General features: G+C 31.5%; 1 protein-coding gene and 1 long non-coding RNA gene across 5 annotated transcripts in view; both read left to right on the forward strand.

Moving 5' to 3' along the window:
• The window catches only part of LOC111716809 (neurocalcin homolog), a 55542-nt gene extending 49308 nt beyond the window's left edge, over window positions 1-6234 (forward strand). For all 3 annotated transcript variants that reach the window (XM_023492300.1, XM_023492308.1, XM_023492316.1), the window contains 2 exons: window positions 5834-5953; window positions 6009-6234. In XM_023492300.1, coding sequence (XP_023348068.1) covers window positions 5834-5953; window positions 6009-6068 — 180 coding nt within the window. In that variant the 3' untranslated portion in view covers window positions 6069-6234. The remainder of the gene's footprint in view (window positions 1-5833; window positions 5954-6008) is intronic.
• A 9447-nt stretch (window positions 6235-15681) lies between these two features.
• LOC111716898 (uncharacterized) lies at window positions 15682-18732 on the forward strand. Of its 2 annotated transcripts, none has more exons than XR_002768626.1 (4): window positions 15682-16482; window positions 18081-18126; window positions 18296-18364; window positions 18706-18732. It is a non-coding gene; the product is annotated as an uncharacterized LOC111716898 (long non-coding RNA). The 2 variants fall into 2 exon arrangements; XR_002768627.1 differs by lacking the exon at window positions 15682-16482 and adding an exon at window positions 17486-17509.
• Window positions 18733-19544: the final 812 nt, after the last annotated feature.

Consider the following 19544-nt stretch of genomic DNA (forward strand, 5'->3'; position numbering starts at 1 on the left):
GTACTATTAAATACAAATAAACTGAATACAATTTAAGCAGAGAAATATTTATTTATAGTTTATGCCCTTGCACTAATATTTCAAAGCTTTTAAATAAATTGAATCAAACCTCCCCCCCCCCATCCTCCAAAAATAAGAAATACATTTGAATGGAAAAAATTTAGAAATTTCTTTGAAAAATAATTAGATAATCAAGCTTGTCGGAGAAATTGGTTTTCAGAAATAAAATTAATTCCGGAGGCTGTCGCATAATAAAATACTTTCTTTGATTGATAATTGCATGATCATTACTATATCTGGTATCTGTTCAATTGGTGGTGTAATGTCTTAGAGATTATAGATTACACATGACATTAGTTTTTACAAGAAAACCTTCACAAGTACAATCATATATAATATTCTCTGTGAAACTTGTAATTATATATTCTTTTAGACCTAAAGTACACACAAAATAGGAATAACTAGGGATTCATGTTTTAGGGTAATTAGGGTAGATACAGATACAATGCAATGCAGACCTTTTTAAATTTAAATTTTGATTTCTACCAAGCTTTCAAACATCATGGATACACATAAACATGGAAACAAATCGTCTCTTTGTACACTTGTAAACTTGTAATTTGTGAAATAAAAACTAATATATAGAAAAGTCGTCTGTCATAATTTTATTTTTTATTAACGCCGATCACTGTAGGATAACTAGTGTAATTACGAAAAATTACAAAAATTACTCAAAACACTTTTTTTCACTTACCCATAACGATACCCAAAACTTTGTGTAAATAATGCTTATTTAGGTCTGAAAATGATTATAAAATTGAATTGTACAAATACCATAACAGATTCACCAACAATTGTTTTAAAAATCTAAAGACTGCTTATAGTTAAACCCGGTTCGGAGAATTCTTATGACAAATATCATTTCCAGCATTTGAGAAAATGTCAAAATGAAATTGGAATAGAGATTCCTTGAAGTATTCTTGAAACCCAGTATTATACATTCAATAGGCTGCTTTTATTCCAAGGATATATTATTTAACATACAATTCTATTTTTTACATTAAAAAAGGCTAAACGCAAGATTACAAAAACCAGCTTTAAAATTGTATAGTAAGGCATACAGAAAATGATGAACATATTTAACATAACATATATATTTAACATATTTAACATGAACAGTTTAATTTTAGGTCTTTGACTTAAAATTAGTTAAAAGGATTGTAAGTGTTAGTTTGTGTGACCCTACACACAAATAGGACAGAGATCTCTGTGTTTTTCTCTCTAAAAATGTGTTTAAATCACCGTAAAACCGGAGTGTATGCTTGCTTAACGTGTGAACTCAACACAGCTTACGTTACATATATTGATTGAAAATCCAGAAAATTCTATGTCTTGCGTTGTTTTCAAAAATTGTAATGTAAATATTTATTTTAAGAGCGGCGATTCCTAGAAAAAATATTTTAATATGTCTTAAATATAAAACCGCTTGTAAACAAAATGTGTAGCGTTAATTACAATCTGTAGATAAATCAGAAAATCCGTTAGTTTTCTTCTTCACATGCTTGCATTTTTTTTAATTAATTACTTTTAAATTATTTTATCTTGAAACATGCATAAATATGTAAAATGGTCTCCATCTGTGTTGTGGCGTGGTAAAACTTAACTAAGTTTTAAAAGTTTTGTTGTATTAAGCCTCCAATTTATGCTAAACTGATGAATAATATTCTTTTCTATTATTTCTTAACTAAATATTGAAATAAATTAACTTTAATATAGATCAGGAACTTCTTTATTTTCGTAAATTAATTTGATATTATTTAATGTTCTTCTACGATCTATCAAAAAGATGATAAATTATTGAATTAAGATATTTTACATTCCTCCTCCCAACATGCAATATTGTAACCTTGAATTAAATCTTTTTAGAATTCCATTTCCTAAATCCAGCTGGTTTTTTTGTTACTTTACTCCAAAAAAAATCTTTTTCAATTCCCTTTTTAAGTGCACCTTTCCTTCCGATTTCCCTCCCATTTTTTCATCTTTCCTTCCCATTTCCCTTTTATTATTTCATTTTCCTTCCTATTTTCATCCTCTCATTGCATCTTTCCTTCCTATTTCTCTTCTCTAATTAAACCTTTTCGTTTCGTTTCCCTTATGTCATCTGTCCTTCCCATTCTTTCTCTTATTGTACCTTTCCTTCCCATTTCCCTTCTCACATTGTACCTTTCCTTCACATTTCCCTTCTCTAATTGAACCTTTCCTTCCCATTTCTCTTTAATCATTGCACCTTTCCTTGCCATTTTTTACTCCCATTGCACCTTTCCTTCCCATTTCCCTTCTCTTATTGTATCTTTTCTTCCCAATTTCCTTCTCTAATTGCACCTTTCCTTCCCATTTCTCTTTAATCATTGCAACTTTCCTTCCCATTTTTTTACTCTCATTTTGCATTTTTCTTTCCCATTTCTCTTCTCTTATTGTATCTTTTCTTCCCAATTTCCTTCTCTAATTGCACCTTTCCTTTCCAGTTCTCTTTAATCATTGCACCTTTCCTTGCCATTTTTTTACTCCCATTGCACCTTTCCTTCCCATTTCCCTTCTCTTATTGTATCTTTTCTTCCCATTGCAACTTTTCTTCTCGTTTACATTCTCTTATTTCTTCTTTCCATCTCATTTCCCTCTACTCATTGTACCTTTCCTTCCCATTTCTTTACTCCCATTGCACCTTTCCTTCCCATTTCCTATCTTTAATTGCACCTTTCCTTCCCATATCCTTTCTCTTATTGAAACTTACTTTTCCATGTTCCTTCTCTAATTGCAAATGCAAATTTCCTTCCCATTTCCCTTCTCTCGTTGTACCTTTTCTTCACATTTCCCTTCTCTTATTGCACCTTACCTTCACATTTCCTTTCTCACGTTGCATCTTTTCTTCCCATTGCTCTTCTCTCATTGCACTTTCCTTCCCATTTTCTTTCTCTCATTGAAACTTACCTTTCCATTTTCCTTCTCTTATTGGAAATGCAAATATTCTTCCCATTTCCCTTCTCTCATTTAACCTATCCTTCCCATTTCCCTTCTCTTATTGCAATGCAAATTTCCTTCCTATTTCACTTCTCTCATTAAACCTATCCTTCCCATTTCATTTCTCACATTGCGATGTTCCTTCCCATTTCCTTTCTCTAATCCTATTGTATCATTTTCCATCTTTCATGCATTTTGAGCATTTGTATATAATTAATAGACAAAAGAGAGAATATACACAAAAGTACTATTAAAATAGTTGTGAAATCTTTCTGTGTCTCTTTAACTCAGGTTATTTTTGCATACTGTGCACAGCACACATTAGAGCACGCCTTATCATAGAATTTATTACAATATGCATTAAGTTTAGGAGTTTTTAATCCCCTATAAATATTTATCTTTTCTTTCAGTCTGTAAGAGTTTAGTTTATATATATATATATATATATATATAAACGCAATATGTGATGAAAAATCTTGGAATTTTATTTTAATTTACAAATGTTGGGTCATTACTATGTTTGGTTGAGATTAAAAAAGTTTCCAACACTTAGTCCTTTGTTCTCAACCCATGAAGGATCTAACAACAGGAATTGAGTATTTGCCACAAACTCATATTTTTTAATCTCTGTATCTTTGCAATTGATTGTGCAAATCTTTGATATTTCAAACCTGAATTATTTAATGACATAATTCATAGTTTGAAATATCTTAGGTATACGACATTTGGTTGCTAAGATATTGGGATTAGAAAATCAGAGTTTGTGGCAAAGACTCAATTCCTTTATCCAAAACCAGCCAAATATGAAATAATGATTGAGATTGAAACATTTCTTGATGAATTATTTACAAAAATGTATTAACGATCCAGCTGCAGTGCTGTGGACTTCAAAATGTCCTGTATTCTAATTTCTAGATAAAAAAAAATTACATTTATTTTTCAGTTTTAATTTTAACAGTTTCACAAAATAACAAATAATTGCAGACACATTTTCGCAGTGTTGCCTTCTCATTCTGGACAAAAATCAATTAACACTAAAATACTAATTACTTGGCGTGACTTGGCCTTCTAGCCTTTGCCAAGTTCTCTGTGATAAATATGTATGCAGATTGCAGAAATCTAATCAAATTTTCCAATGAGGCTAATGACCTAAGGAGGAAAAAGATTCGCTCATTAGTTTTTTCATTTACTTCTCGACTTCATGCATTAAATGTTTTTTTTTCGATTTTTTATTAATTTATTTATTTCTTCTTGGTTTAAGAACCAAAAACTAAGAAGACAATCTTGGGTAAGGAATTCAGAACTCCCACCATATCAATCTTGTCGATTAGATTTCATTGGTTTTAATTTCAAATTATTAGTGATTGGAACTATTGAATGGTTGAAACTGATTTAAATCAATTCTTAATCGGCTTAACGAGAGATAAATAGATTCTTATGTCAGCCACACTCATTTCGGTAATTTCATAAGTTCCCAGCTCATGTTAAACCTTCACATTCTGGTGAGTCAGAGTTGTCACCACATTGTAAATAAGAACTTTATATTAGTAGGTTGAAATCATGCATTTAGATATAGACCAGCACAATTGAACTAATCTAATTTATATGTACGAGGGATGTTCAATAAGTTTTGCATAAACTTTTTTAAAGGTACTTCTTGACGTCTCAACCCTTTAACTTTTTTTAAAGTTCACTATATTTCTACCAGTTCAATTTTCCGACCAGATAATATGTTAGACGCAATTAGCTATCTCTCGGAGCCCGTTAACGTTGCTTATCACAGCCTAAATATTTAATCTTACGACCCAAACTTTATCCTTTTAAGCGTGTTCTAGAGGTTGGATAACCCTAAAAAGTCAAAGGAGGGTAAGCCTTAATTGTAGAAAGGGTCCTTGAGGGTTTTTATAGTTGTAATCTACGTTTAAGCAAACCAATCTTTGGCCAAGACCTCTTTGGAGCAAATGTTTTCCAAATCTTTGCCCTGTATAAAACCTTGTATGCAGCCCCATAGCTGATGTCAAACTCATCAAAAGCCTTGCGAATTTGGTCTGCGAAACTTTCAAATTTGTCAACTGTTTGTGGGTTTTCCTCGTTCTGCCAACACTCTCCATTACGTCTTTTCTCTTTTACCACACTTGTCACTGTTAACTTGGCCATATTATTCTCCTCTAATGTATTTGGATAATTTCAAAGGTGTCTGCTTTGTATTTGGAAAGTTTAAGGCCTGAATTTTGTGTAACGAGCATCCCAAGTTTCCTCTTTCCCGGGTTGGTATTAAATACATTCCCGTACTGTGACAACAGAGTTAAACAACCTCCGGGAAAAGGCGGATTACATAGAAATAAAAAGTTTGATGAATAAAGTTGGTTGAGAGAAGACATCAAGGATGGATACAGTGAGCTTTGAAGAAAACAACTTCCATGACTGAGACGTCTAGAAGTACCTTAAACATTTGTTTGCAAACCTTATTGAACATACCTCGTTCATAGTGCTCTCCACTGCACTGTATTAGTGTATACAGTATACACTGTACTGTAGTATACGTACACATTAAATAGATTTGTAGTTATTAATTAGTTTAAACTTGAAAAGCTTCTTTTGAAGTCGTTTAATAGCTAAGGCAGTTTGAAATCAACTGCAAAAGCCGCCATTTAAAAATAATGGAAATTGAAAAATGTCAAGTATTTTCTTTATGACCTAGAGAAATTTGAACTTAAAAACTCTTGTCAAGTTATTTTTTCGGTTTATTGAGATTTTAAGGTTAGAATATATCTGCTAGAGTTAAGGTTTGGAATTTTAACATTTGTTTCTCTAGGTTGGATCCGTGATGAAGATGCCAGATGACGAGTCCACCCCGGAGAAAAGGACGGATAAAATATTCCGACAAATGGACAAAAATATGGACGGGAAACTGTCTCTAGAAGAATTTATTGAGGTAATTTTTTTATTCTATTTAAAAATATTTAACAATTTAATCTTGTTAATTTCAGGGAGCGAAAAGTGATCCTTCCATTGTTCGTTTACTACAGTGTGATCCCCAGTCCTCCTAAACAGAGTCATCTTGTGAGAAAATATTTAATTTAACTAAACATTCCAAACCCCAGTGCCCTCTGTCGGCTAGAACCGGTTGAGTTGATGACGTCACATGGAATCTAATACGCAGTAGAGAATATATAATTATATCCAGCAAGTTTTATTAAAATGTTTTAACCCTTTTGCGAATTTTTAAACCCAGTCTATTAGATCAAATCTTCTTTTTGGAGTAGGTTATATAATCATTATTTTTTAATAGCTCCCCGGACCCGATCACCCCTTTTGCCTTAAAATATTAAAAACAAAAATACGTTTTTGTTTATTTTAATTATTAAAGTAATTTACAACAAGCTATACTGCAAAATGATCCTTGAGCCCAAAGTTTATATTTAGTTTAAAGATATTTAAGTTTAGTATCAAGGGTTTAAGCGGGGGCTCTGTTGACTAGTAAATTATTAATAATACAAGGTCTGAAAAAATAAGAATTTAACTTGTTACTCCATCTTGTTCTTGTTGCATCATTATATCATCCTATCTCTTGTTTCACATCAAGGGACTGTTCACTTTTTTAGTCCCACAGCAATAAATACGCTTCCCTGGATTTTTTTAGTGAAAAACAGTGACAAAAGTATAACAAGGAATTGTTTTATTTTTATTTATGATTATTTTTGTATGAAGGGAACTGGTCTTTTTATGGAGGATTAAAATAAGTGGACAGTCCTTTAAAACGTAGAGTTGTTTATAACTTTTCCTCTCTTTTAATAAATTATTTAAATCTCTCAAATGTTTAATCTGGAATTGGTTTTGTTTTTTAAATATTTATTTTTAAGTGATAAGAATATTTTTAAAAAGGTTTTTATGATTTTTTTTTGTAGAATCTTTGAGAACTAAATGTCTGGAAAATGAGAAACTTTTTCCGATTTTTTGTAAAATTATAAAATATTTCTCAAAGTCAAATCTTTAATTAACTTCAAAATCCAAAGAAAATAACGAAAAAATTGATGTCATCATTTTCTTGAAAATTAATTATATATTAAAACTTGTTTATAAAGAATTATACTTACGTCATGGCTGCATTAAACTTGTTCAATGACGGTGAGAGAATTTTTAACTTTGACGTCTATAAAATATTAGGTTCCAAGAACCAGAAAAAAGATGTGCTATTATTGAGAAAAGATTAATTCCATTTAAACTGGAGTAAACTGTACGTAGGGTTGAAATATGTTCTTTGTTCACAATTGAAGCGCTCTAGGGGAGAACAAAAATTATTAATGAATTATAAATTTGGTTGTCTTATACTTGTTTGTAAAATGAAAACTAGAGGAGCTACAAGGTCACAAAGTCGTAGCAGTAATGTCACATAAATTTAACCTCTCCTTATGTCTAGTTAGCAGTGTAGTTTTGATGCTGATACGTTTTGGCGCGGTCATATTGCTCTATCATTTCTCTCAGATGACTCAAAGAAGTTTGTAGTAAGATTTAGATTCCACTGGAGACCACTGGAGGGATTTTATTTTAACAAGAGGGGTGGAAAAGTCACTTTTTTCAATTTGAAACTTTACGCATGGATGGATAGATATATGAATCCCTTCAGTGGAATTATAAACACCCTGGATAGATATCTGAATCCCTCCAGTGGAATTATAAACCCCCTGGATAGATATCTGAATCCCTCCAATGAAATTATAAACCCCAGGAAGGATATCTGAATCCCTCCAGTGGAATGATAAACCCCCTGATAGTTATCTGAATCCCTCCAATGGAATATAAATCACCCTGCGTAAAGTTTTAAATTGTAAAAAGCGATTTTTCAAACCCCTCCAGTGAAATTGAATTCCCTTCAGTGGTCTCCAGTGGAGTCAAAATCTTACTACGAACTTCCGTAACTCTTACAAAAGGAAAGATTTCCTTTTTTGAAGATGTCCGCTGAGAATTATACCAGTATAAAAGAAAACTTAATACTCGCAACAAATTCAGGACTTACAGGCCCTACATAATTGCCACCTGATAATTTATAAATTTGCTAGTTCAAAATTTTTTTTAAAGTTTGAAATATCTAAGTCGTTTTTGGCAAGTGTTTAGTGGATCAGTCTCAATAGCCACAATATTTTTGCCCTAGTTGTATTTGCCATAATTACACTTACCGTAGATACTTTGCCACAACTACACTTGCCATAGATACTTTGCCATAGATTCTTTGTAATAAATACAATGGCAGATCCCAAAGTAACCTAGATCAATTACGTTGTACATTGTATACAGATCTAAATGCGCTTATCAGTAACCACGCAAATCTTGTATTGCAATTAAGTTATACAACGGCCTGTGAAGACAAAGCACCACATAAGCAAGAATTAAGAGGCGTGTACTGCAAATTGTATTGTACTATTTATTGTGCACTACTTATATTGTATTGTACTATGTATTGTGTACTGCAAATTGTATTGCACTATTTATTGTGTACTACATATATTTTATTGTACTTGATATAATGGATCTCTATAATTTTCTATAAGAAAGGAACCATATATTTTGATAATATTTATTTCCAGGAGAGGAAAGGAAAAAGAAATGAGAAGTATTATATTGTGAATTAAGGAGTTTTTAGAGTGCTTTTTTACATTTTAAAATTGTAATTAATTTATGTATATATCATGTATTTAAAATTCATAAATTATATTAACTTTTTCAGCATCAAAATTTTGCCTGAAAAAAAAAAGATTTTTACGATTTTTGAAAATCTAAAAGCAGAAGAATTTGTTAAAACCTAAAATTAAAACTCTCAGTCACTGCAAATCATACAGAAGAAGAAGGTCAAATTTATGCTACTTTGTAACCTTGTAGGTCCTGCAGTTTTGATTTTACTCCAAAATATGAGATTATTATATTGATTTAAAACATTTTTGTTCTTCTCAATATCTCTTTAATAAGAGGCGGAGTTATGATTCAAGATTCTAATCTATGCTTGCAATTTACCTCAGTTTACCGTGGCTTGTAGCTAATTTGCTTCTGTTTAACATGGCTAGTAGCTAGGAGATTTACATCAGTTTAACGTGGCTAGTAGCTAGAAAATTTACTACAGTATAACGTAGCCAGTATCTAGAAAATTTACTTCAGTTTAACGTGGCTAGTAGCTAGAAAATTTACTTCAGTGTAACGTGGCTAGAAGCTAGAAAATTTACTTCAGTTTAACGTGGCTAGAAGCTAGAAAATTTACTTCAGTTTATCGTGGCTTGTAGCTAGAAAATTTACTTCAGTTTATCGTGGGTAGAAAAACAACAATATCTTCTTAATTTTTTATTAACGTACAGTTCATGTATCGTTGTGCATCGGGCGTACAACTCTTAAAATTTGTGGATCTATTGAAATTACGCCTACAGTCCCTTTAACGCAAATTATAGATCCTTATTGCAGTTTGTTTAGGACAAGTGAGACCTATAATTCAGCCTCATAACATGGGAATTATAGATCCTTATTGCAGTTTGTTTAGGACAAGAGAGACCTATAATTTAGCCTCATAACATTTGAATTAATGTTATTACTCTAATTAATGACGGCTTTCATCCTAATTACTGCACATTTAGCTCAAGTTTTTATCCCCCCCCCCCCCCTCCTCTTTCAGTGAGAGCCAGAAAACGCTGGAATTAGCGAATATTCTTTTTCAATTTCTTATATAAAAAGATTTTGTAATTTGCAACTGAAATATTAATTAAAGAAGATCCCTGAGCTTGGAACTATTGTGCTTGATAATCATAATCCCGATCTCTTGATATCGAAATCCATTGCGGGCACTTTTTATTTAAGGATCAATGCTTAATCTCCTTTTTCAGTTATTCCTGTAGTGTGCGAGTACCAAAGGAAGAATAAAGTATATAAGTATATAAGTATATAACAAAAGAGCGAGATTAAGCATTGATCTCGATATCCACAATATAATGAGTTTCTGCACTTCTGAATATTTTTAGGAATACTTCAGTGGCAAACTGCAAAATCCATAAATCTTTTCTGGAAAAGCTATATCTTCATTTTAAAAAAACATTAAAATTAGATAATGATCCACTGCTTAAACTGGCTCCAGATTTAGCGTGTTAACGATAATTTTTTAACATTTTTATTTAGAACTTTTTATATTTGTAAACCGCGCGTTTTTGACTGTAAACAGGGCTTTGTTGACTGTAAACTGAGCGTTGTTGACTGTAAACTGGGCGTTGTTGACTGTAAACTGAGCGTTGTAGACTGTAAACTGGCGTTGTGGACTGTAAACCGGGCAATGTTGACTGTAAACTAGGCGTTGTTGACTGTAACCCGGGCGTTGTTGACTGTAAAAAGTTAAAACCAAGTTAATGAATTATTAAGACTACACACGTCATAAGTTATATTCTTCTTTATCCATTTATAATATATAACAGCTTGGTTGGTTTGTATAAAAAAAAAACGTTCTAACAGCTGAACCATTCAGCCCCAATGTCGGTCCAAATTAATAATAATTTCCCTATATTAGATAATAAAATTTTGTCAAATCCTGCCCATGGAAACATGTGTCATTTTGATTGCAATTATTTCAAAATGTAAATTAAAAACCTTGTTGGATTTAAAAGTTTTCAAATGTTTACGTTTTGAAAGACTTTTCACCCCACTATCTTCACCCCCTTGACTTAATAACATGGATTCGTTTTTTCAAACAGATTTTTGTTTAAAGGGCTTATTTATAAACACAAAGAGTAGGTGTTATGCCTGGCGAGGTATGGGAGTTTAAAGGGTTTATTTATGAACACAAAGTGTAGGTCTTTTACCTGGCGAGGTATGGGAGTTTAAAGGGCTTATTTATGTACACAAAGAGTAGGTCTTTTACCTGGCAAGGTATGGAAGTTTAAAGGGCTTATTTATGTACACAAAGTGTAGGTCTTTTACCTGGCGAGGTATGGGAGTTTAAAGGGCTTATTTATGAACACAAAGAGTAGGTCTTTTACCTGGCGAGGTATGGGAGTTTAAAGGGCTTCTTTATGAACACAAAGAGTAGGTCTTTTACCTAGCAAGGTATGGGAGTTTAAAGGGGCTTATATATGAAAAAAGAGTATTTCACCTGGCGAGGTATGGGAGTTTAAAGAGCTTATTTATGTACACAAAGAGTAGGTCTTTTACCTGGCGAGGTATGGGAGTTTAAAGGGGCTAATATATGAAAAAAGAGTATTTTACCTGGCGAGGTATGGGAGTTTAAAGAGCTTATTTATGAACACAAAGAGTAGGTCTTTTACCTGGCGAGGTATGGGTGTTTAAAGGGCTTATTTATAAACACAAAGAGTAGGTGTTATGCCTGGCGAGGTATGGGAGTTTAAAGGGTTTATTTATGAACACAAAGTGTAGGTCTTTTACCAGGCGAGGTATGGGAGTTTAAAGGGCTTATTTATGAACACAAAGAGTAGGTCTTTTACCTGGCGAGGTANGTCTTTTACCTGGCGAGATATGGGAGTTTAAAGGGCTTATTTATGAAAACAAAGAGAAGGTCTTTTACCTGGCGAGATATGGGTGTTTAAAGGGCTTAATTATGAACACAAAGAGTGGGTCTTACGCCTGGCGAGGTATGGGAGTTTAAAGGGCTTCTTTATGAACAAAAAGAGTAGGTCTTTTACCTGGCGAGGTATGGAAGTTTTAAGGGCTTATTTATGTACACAAAGAGTAGGTCTTTTACCTGGCAAGGTATGGGAGTTTAAAGGGCTTATTTATGAACACAAAGTGAAGGTCTTTTACCTGGCGAAGTATGTAAACTATTCGATCATATATATAATTCCATATAACAAGTGTTAATAAATTATTTTTGTAATTTTCTTAAGTGGACTCATTAGACACTTCCTTTTAAATTGTTATTTAAGAAAAATAGAGATGGAAACGTTTATTAAAAAATATCTATATTTTCTTAGAAATGATACATATTGTATAATCATACACTGCAGGCAGTATTGATTAAAGCTTTTTTATGCAACTTTTTTAGTTAAGGGCAACCGAAAACGTGAGATTTTAAGTATTCTTTATGGGGGTACAATTAGTATTTTAGTAAAAATTAGAAAGAACATTTTTTTTCTACATCAAACGCGTTGAATTTTAAAAATCCGGCTAATCCTCAGGTATCTTATATATACAGAGAAAACGCAATTAAAAATAATCAATTTTCAAAGAGAAAAATAAGTATATCTCATTCATCCTTGGTCTGCAAGGTTGTAAATCGGACATGCCACTCAATCAAGGAGTAAAGAATAGAAGGGAGATATAACTGACGCGGTTCGCCCTACCATATGATTATACATGCTTTGCAGACGGGTACAATTACCGCGTATACAATAATCTATTCTGAATATTTCTTACTCCCTACACTTAATAAATGGAGGGTCACTTGAAATTACATCTACAGTCCATTTAAACTTGTTCCATAAACCTGTTTCAACAATCTACTTGTTGTTTACAAACAAAGTTGATCCTGTGTACACACTAAACCTGTTTGTCCAGTAGAAGAGGATTACGAGAAGTGTAAACGCATTATAGATCAAGTTTAACCTCGGCAAATCTTTAAAATCAACAAACCAGGGAAAAACTTTTGTTTGAAGCTAAGAAAAATAAACAATATGGCCGGAATCTATCAATTTTGTTTCTTTCTAACAAACCAATATATCTGCAAGTTTAAAAGAAAGATATATGTTACAGAGGGAATCAAAAAAAGATTATGAACAAAACAAATAATACTGTTGTCGTCGTACATATTAATACAATGAAGACGATTTTTTTATTTAAGTTTTGATTTCAAAATGCAAGTTTACAAGTCACATCTATCTTTCTATCTATCTCATTATCCAATTAGAGATATGATATCTTCAATCTGCCCAATCAGAAAATGGAAATATTTACTTCTACTGAAACTAGAGTGGATAAAGGCGTTAGAAAATCAGCACAGGGGTTTCGGGATAAACTAAATTTATAATTAGATTCCAACAGCCATACAGAAAAGATTTAGGGTCTCCAGCAGCACCCAAATCCTTGTCAGAGTAGCGTGTTGAAAAATCGTATCTTAAGAGTTTTTAATAAAATCGCGAGTTTTTGGTCGAAATTCTTAATAAAATATAACATTTAAACAACGTAGAGACTTCTCTCAATAATAAATTCTTAGGGGCCAAACCTTATTTGACATAAATAAGAGGTTTATGGAATAAATTCATGTTGGCTGACCCTCCCCTAATACCCCACTGTGCCCCCCCCCCCGTGTACTAGGAAGGTATTGCATGCTCTCAAAGCGTAGGATTAAAGAATTATTGATTTTTTATTCTCGACCAGAGCAAGAGAAACTCCATAATAAAATGTTAAACATTTACTTTCAATAAAAAAAGATAAAAACAAAAATAAAGTATTCTATTTTAAATCGTAGTGGTCAATGTTGTCCATTTTATCATTTTAACATCACAATTTTTATGTTTTAACTTTTTATTTATTTTATTTTCTAGTATATATTTTCTTTTTGTGCTTAAACATGGCTGAAAACTTTTGCATCTAGCATCCGATTAAAAAAAATATTAGCGTAGATTCAACAGTTTTCAGTTTTGTATTTTTCTTGAAAGGTAAAAAATAAGCAATCAAGAAAATACAGAATGTTTGAATGTATTAATCATTAGAAATTACACATTCGTCGTTTATTGACAATCTTAAAGGGTCTGTTTCTGTCTCGAGAAATTGTGTCAAAATTATATCAAAACGTATATATGTAAGATTTTGTATAAGATCTGTAGTATTAAACAGATCATATTTAAGAAATACGCAACCAATTTGAAAACAACGATATCCCAGAGGAGCCTAAAACTTAAGTTTCTTTCTATTATTATTTGAATTTAATAATTTTTCATTTTTAACAGATATGATTATTTATATTTATATTTATATTATTTATATTATTTATGAACACAAAGAGTGGGTCTTATGCCTGACGGGGTATGGGTGTAAAGGGCTTATTTATTAAAGTTTAAATATAAGCCAAACAAAAATAAAAATTCTGTTAACCCTTGGTTTACGTTCGCCTTGCTAGTGTCAAGAAAACAAAAAGAAAAATTATTTAAGAAAAAATCCTGAATCCAACTAAAATAAATATAGAAACTTTTAGAAAATATAATTCTGTTTATCGCACAACAATAAAGAAGGCCAAGATTAGTTATTTTTCTTCAAAATTTACAGAATACTCAAAAGACATCAAAAAGACCTGGTCTTTACTAAACTCTATTATATCTTCTAAGAAAAAAAGTCATTCAGTTCCTGAAATTTTCACTGATGATAAAAAAGTTTTTTGGGATCTGCTGAAATAGCAGAGGGTTTTAATGACTTTTTTGTGTACGTTGGACCCAGATTGTCTAGTTATATTCCGGATTCTAATGTTAATTTTGAAACATATCTGAAGGAGCCATCCAAGGAAAATTTTGTGTTTGCAAATATTACACCAGAAATTATTCTTGAAACAGTGAGTAAACTTAAACCTAAAAACAGTTCAGGTAAGGACAATATTTCTACCAAGCTACTGAAGGAAATAATTGAAAGTATTGTCTATCCTATAGCGCATTTGTTTAACCTTTCTTTTAAAACAGGATATATCCCTAGTGATTATAAATGTGCANTAAAATGTACAATGTACATTGTTTTTATCTGCAATTCTCATTCGTTAATAGTGGGCCAACCAATTAAAACAACCTACTCTGGTTAGGCGGGTCCAAACTACATAGTAAATTGTGATTTTTTTTATTTGTATTATCTCGTGCTTTGTAGTTGAATAAAATATGAAATGAAAACATGTCACCAGAATTCCCACCAATGGCAGTGCAGTATTATTGTCACATGTCTCCGTCTGTATCACGTGACCATTATACTGCACTGCCATTGAAGGGAGTTCTGGTCACGTGAAACGGACGTATAGCTTACATATATACGTTTTTGTATAATTTTGACACAGTTTTATGTCAATTTCTCGAGACAGTAACATCTGATAGATGTCATATAGGTATCGTTCAACTCCTGAGATTCTCAGGTTTCAGCCTATTCCCCCTTTCATTTTTCCTTTACAGTCCCTTTAAACTTGCAAGATATTCTATTTGAAAATCTAAAAATAAGCATTTAATTTCTAAACAAACATTTTAGAAATAGGTTATAATCGGTTCAATAAAATTTGAAAATCATTAATTGTATAATTCAAAATTTAAAAAAAAACACCTTAAACAAGACTGACTCAGACATTCAATCATAATATTTATCAAAGTTTCAGGTCGTCAGTTAATTCTCATTCTTTTTGGGTAACCCTGTGGGAAAAGTCCAAACTTTAAGCAGCTGATGCCAAAAATAGATTAGTAATTATAACAAGCCATAATCTAGGCCAGCCTCTAAATTGCTTATTTTAGCCGGAAGGAAAATGTTTGATAAGAGAATGAATCATGTATTTATTATCTTTCAGTTCCTAACTGGCGGGATTCGAAACGTCTTGCACATTATCAAACTTGCTGTGATTGTTTTGTACAGTAAGAACCAGAAAGTTGTGGATTAGAAAGACGACATTAAAGCAATGTTTATGTAATGTTACAAAGCAAAAAGGTTTACTTAAAGCTTAAAAATAAATTATAAAGTGTGAAGGTCAAATGCACACTATGCACAATAGCTGTTCCATGTACAATTTTGTATTACTACTTGAGTCTAAAAGTCGTCTTCCTCTTCCACAGTTTTCTGGTTTTCACATACTGTACAAGAACCAACCAGATACTGTATAACAACTAAGAAGATACTGTACAACAACGAACCAAATACTGTACAACAACCAACCAGATACTGTACAACAACCAACCAGATACTGTACAACAACCAACCAGATACTGTACAACAACCAACCAGATACTGTACAACAACCAACAAGATACTGTACAACAACCAACAAGATACTGTACAACAACCAACCAGATACTGTACAACAACCAACAAGATACTGACCTTTGCGTAGGTTTTGATTAACTTTAAACAAACCAGGCGATCACGGCGCTTCGTGCCCATCTTCTGTTTCAACTTTCAATTGTTACTCAAGCAAAATGGTTTGATATCCAAACCATCCCTACTAAATGTATAAAATCTCTTCCTCCCTCTCTGTCTGTATTCATTAATACTGAAATTAGGAACCTGACACTGCCATCTTGTTTAGCTAGGTCAGGCTCAATGAAACAGGGGAAAATATTTTTCTAAAAAATTCTCTTTTCGGTCGAATCGAGAATTGGGAACCTCCCCTTCCCCCACATGATCCCATCACCAACATTACAAAAAAAAAATATGAACTTACAGAACATTTTGTATTAGAGGCTAGGTCGGGGGCTGTGACTAGGGCACTCTACGCGCTGGGAGCCGAGCGCTGAGGCTAGGATATATTTTTTAGATGTACATATTTTAAGTTTTAATTTTAAAATTACATTAATTAAGTTTGGAAAGTGAAAAAAACTTTTGAGAAAATTCTCCTGAAGATATTTAAACCCAAAAAGTTTTTTTGATATTTCAGTTTTGAGAATATACACCCCTCATCTATATCTAAAAATACAATGCTGGGCAAATGAATGAATATATATAATATATTTATTTACAAACAATTTATATATCTACATCATAAATAAATAAAAGTCCATTTTTATATTATAGACTCCCCTAGTGCATTCGAGTGAGAATATTTAATCTATCTTCAAGTACAGGGTGTCCCACGAAACATGACAGTTGGTGAATAGTTTAAAATGTCGTCTTCCATAATTTGATAAGTTGTTTGATACTAAAGAGACTAATAACATTTTTTATACAGTGAAACCCTTAATAACGAATACATCGGAAGTATTTATCAAATGTCGTCTTGACAATTTTTCAATGAGTTTTATACTATATTACGTAAATTTCAGTATTTGCGAAAAATAGATAAATAGCCATTAATATGCGGGAACAGTTTTAAAGATTTCCATATAATCATTTAATTAAAAAACTGAATATCTGCAACATTCCATTATCAGAAAGTGAAGAATACGACATTTGATGAATTCTTTCGATGTATTCGTTATTGAGGGTTTCACTGTATGACAGTTATATTATGGTAAAATTGATTTCACAGTAAAATATATACGAGTTAAACATTTTTTTTCAAGAAATCAACTGCAAAATATCTAATACAGTATGTGGAAGAAGACATTCAAAACTATTCACCAACTGTCTTGTTTCGTGGGACACCCGGTGTGTTTTCTGTTTTCTTTTCAGACAGAAACAATTCAAATATATTTTTTTTTATTTTCTTCTCAAGATGCAGAGTTTGAGTCGGCAAATGATTCTTAACTTTTCTACAAAATATCTCTGAAATATTTTCTTTGTCAGTAAAATTTACTAGTTTTTCAGAACAAATCGTAACATATTCTTAAACACTTTGGAAACGAAGGTACAGGGTGTCCCAAAAACACATAGGAATTCAGGGACGAATTGGATATCGTCTTTGTTATGAACTAGCATTGTAATACCTAATTTCAAACCCATAATACTATTATGTCTGCTAGAGTTTATTTTATGAAAAGGGTAAAAGACAGTAAAGATGTGTCTATAATGTCTCCGCAAGATGAACAGTGAAGACGGACAAGTTTACTCTGTTTGTATACTGCAATTTTCTTGCTTTACTAAGTACACCCGTATGCAGTCAAAACATAAACAAACAAATGTGAATATAGCAGACGAAACTCTTACAGATTACAGCTTTCTCAGTAGGTATAAGTCACTATACTAAATCTAAGAATTATTTAGAAAGACGATATCGAATTCGTCACTGAATTCCCATGTTTATTGAGACACCCTGTACAATAGATTCGGTACGGTAAAATTTCACTTTGTCGATTAAAGGCCGGGCCGGTTAAAAATAGGAGCTGTACATATATATGTACATTTTTACATATCTGTAAAAAACCGAATGGTGAACACTAGACAGTAGAGATGTAAAATTAACTTTTCATGAATTTTAGACCAACATGGGAAATATATTGAATGTACTGAAAACATGTGGTTCAGGTATTTAATTTTTGAAATTATAGATTATATAAAAGTGGTGAATTCTGACAATGTCCGTTTTTGGATTACTGCATAAATGCGCAAGACACTTTTTAAGAGGGTCACTTAAAATACATTCTACAGTCCCTTTAAATTAGTCTTAAAATGTCGTATTTATAATTTTCTTTAGGGTACGCTGATATAGAAGAGGATTTTCTGATATTTCTAGATTTTGAGGGAATCAAGCAGGGATTTCAGGGTAAACAGAGATACAATTAAATTAAAAAAATATTTTACTCTTTTTCTTTCATCAAAATCAAGAAAAACCTGTCAGTTTTGCAATTCTTTTGTTTTTTATCTTACAAAAGAAAATTGACAAAATAATTTTATTTTTAGCTAAAAATTTGTTGAGGAGAATAAGAATAATTAAATGCTAATGATTTTTAATTTCTTTTGATTAATTTATTCCACGTATTGTTGTTTTTAATCATGGTAAAGATAAACAGAGAAAAATCAACAAATATAGATAATTATTTCAGAATAAATGATAAATTTTCAATTAAAAAAAATATTAAATTCGAATTATCTGGTTTTACCTAGATATAGAGGGAATAGATTCAAGGAATGCAGATTTAAATATTTAGCAATTATATTCTATATTTTACAGGGGCAACAAAAATACATAATTTCGCGGATTTTCCTATTCGCAGATTTCCAATATTTTGCGAAAAAATCTAACTATGTTTTAAAACAATCAAACCAAGAAACGAACAGATTTTGAAGTTAATCATTTAATTCTAAGGATCTAATATAATTTCGTATTCAAAAAGTGTAATGTTCTTCTAACATATTTTTATTTATATTTAACTGCAAAAAAAGAGAGGATGAAGACATGGAGACTGAAGACCTTCCAGGGAAACAGAAATATAACTTTAAGATATAATCTAATACAACCCACAAAGAATGAGGCTTTCAAGGACGACCCGGAACTCTTTAGTTTTAGTAATCTAAATGATTTGGTCGTCTTATAACTTGCGGGTCACCATCTATATGAAATTATGAAAAATATTGACATATTACTAGATAAAAAAAATGTCGTTTGTTTCGTAGACTAAAATGTTAATATTTAAAATATTTGGCTTGAACATGTATTGAATATTAATATTACTAATTTAATGCGTAATTTAATTATTTTTCACATAATTTCTAAATTCGATATAAATTAAATATTATTTTAGGTATATTTAATGAATAATATTCTGTTCTATATATCTAGAAAATGAGGTTGAAAGAGAAATTAAAATTTGTCTTGAAAACGCAGGTTTGTTTAGCATATTTAGCATATTTTATTTATATTTTATTATTGAAGAGAAATTGAAAATATTCAAGAAAGAGAATAATCATATGTTTTTAAATTTTAAAAAATACATCTTTATTGA

Source organism: Eurytemora carolleeae, unplaced genomic scaffold, assembly GCF_000591075.1.
Source record: "Eurytemora carolleeae unplaced genomic scaffold, Eaff_2.0 scaffold1, whole genome shotgun sequence".
Taxonomy (NCBI): Eukaryota; Metazoa; Arthropoda; class Copepoda; order Calanoida; family Temoridae; genus Eurytemora; species Eurytemora carolleeae.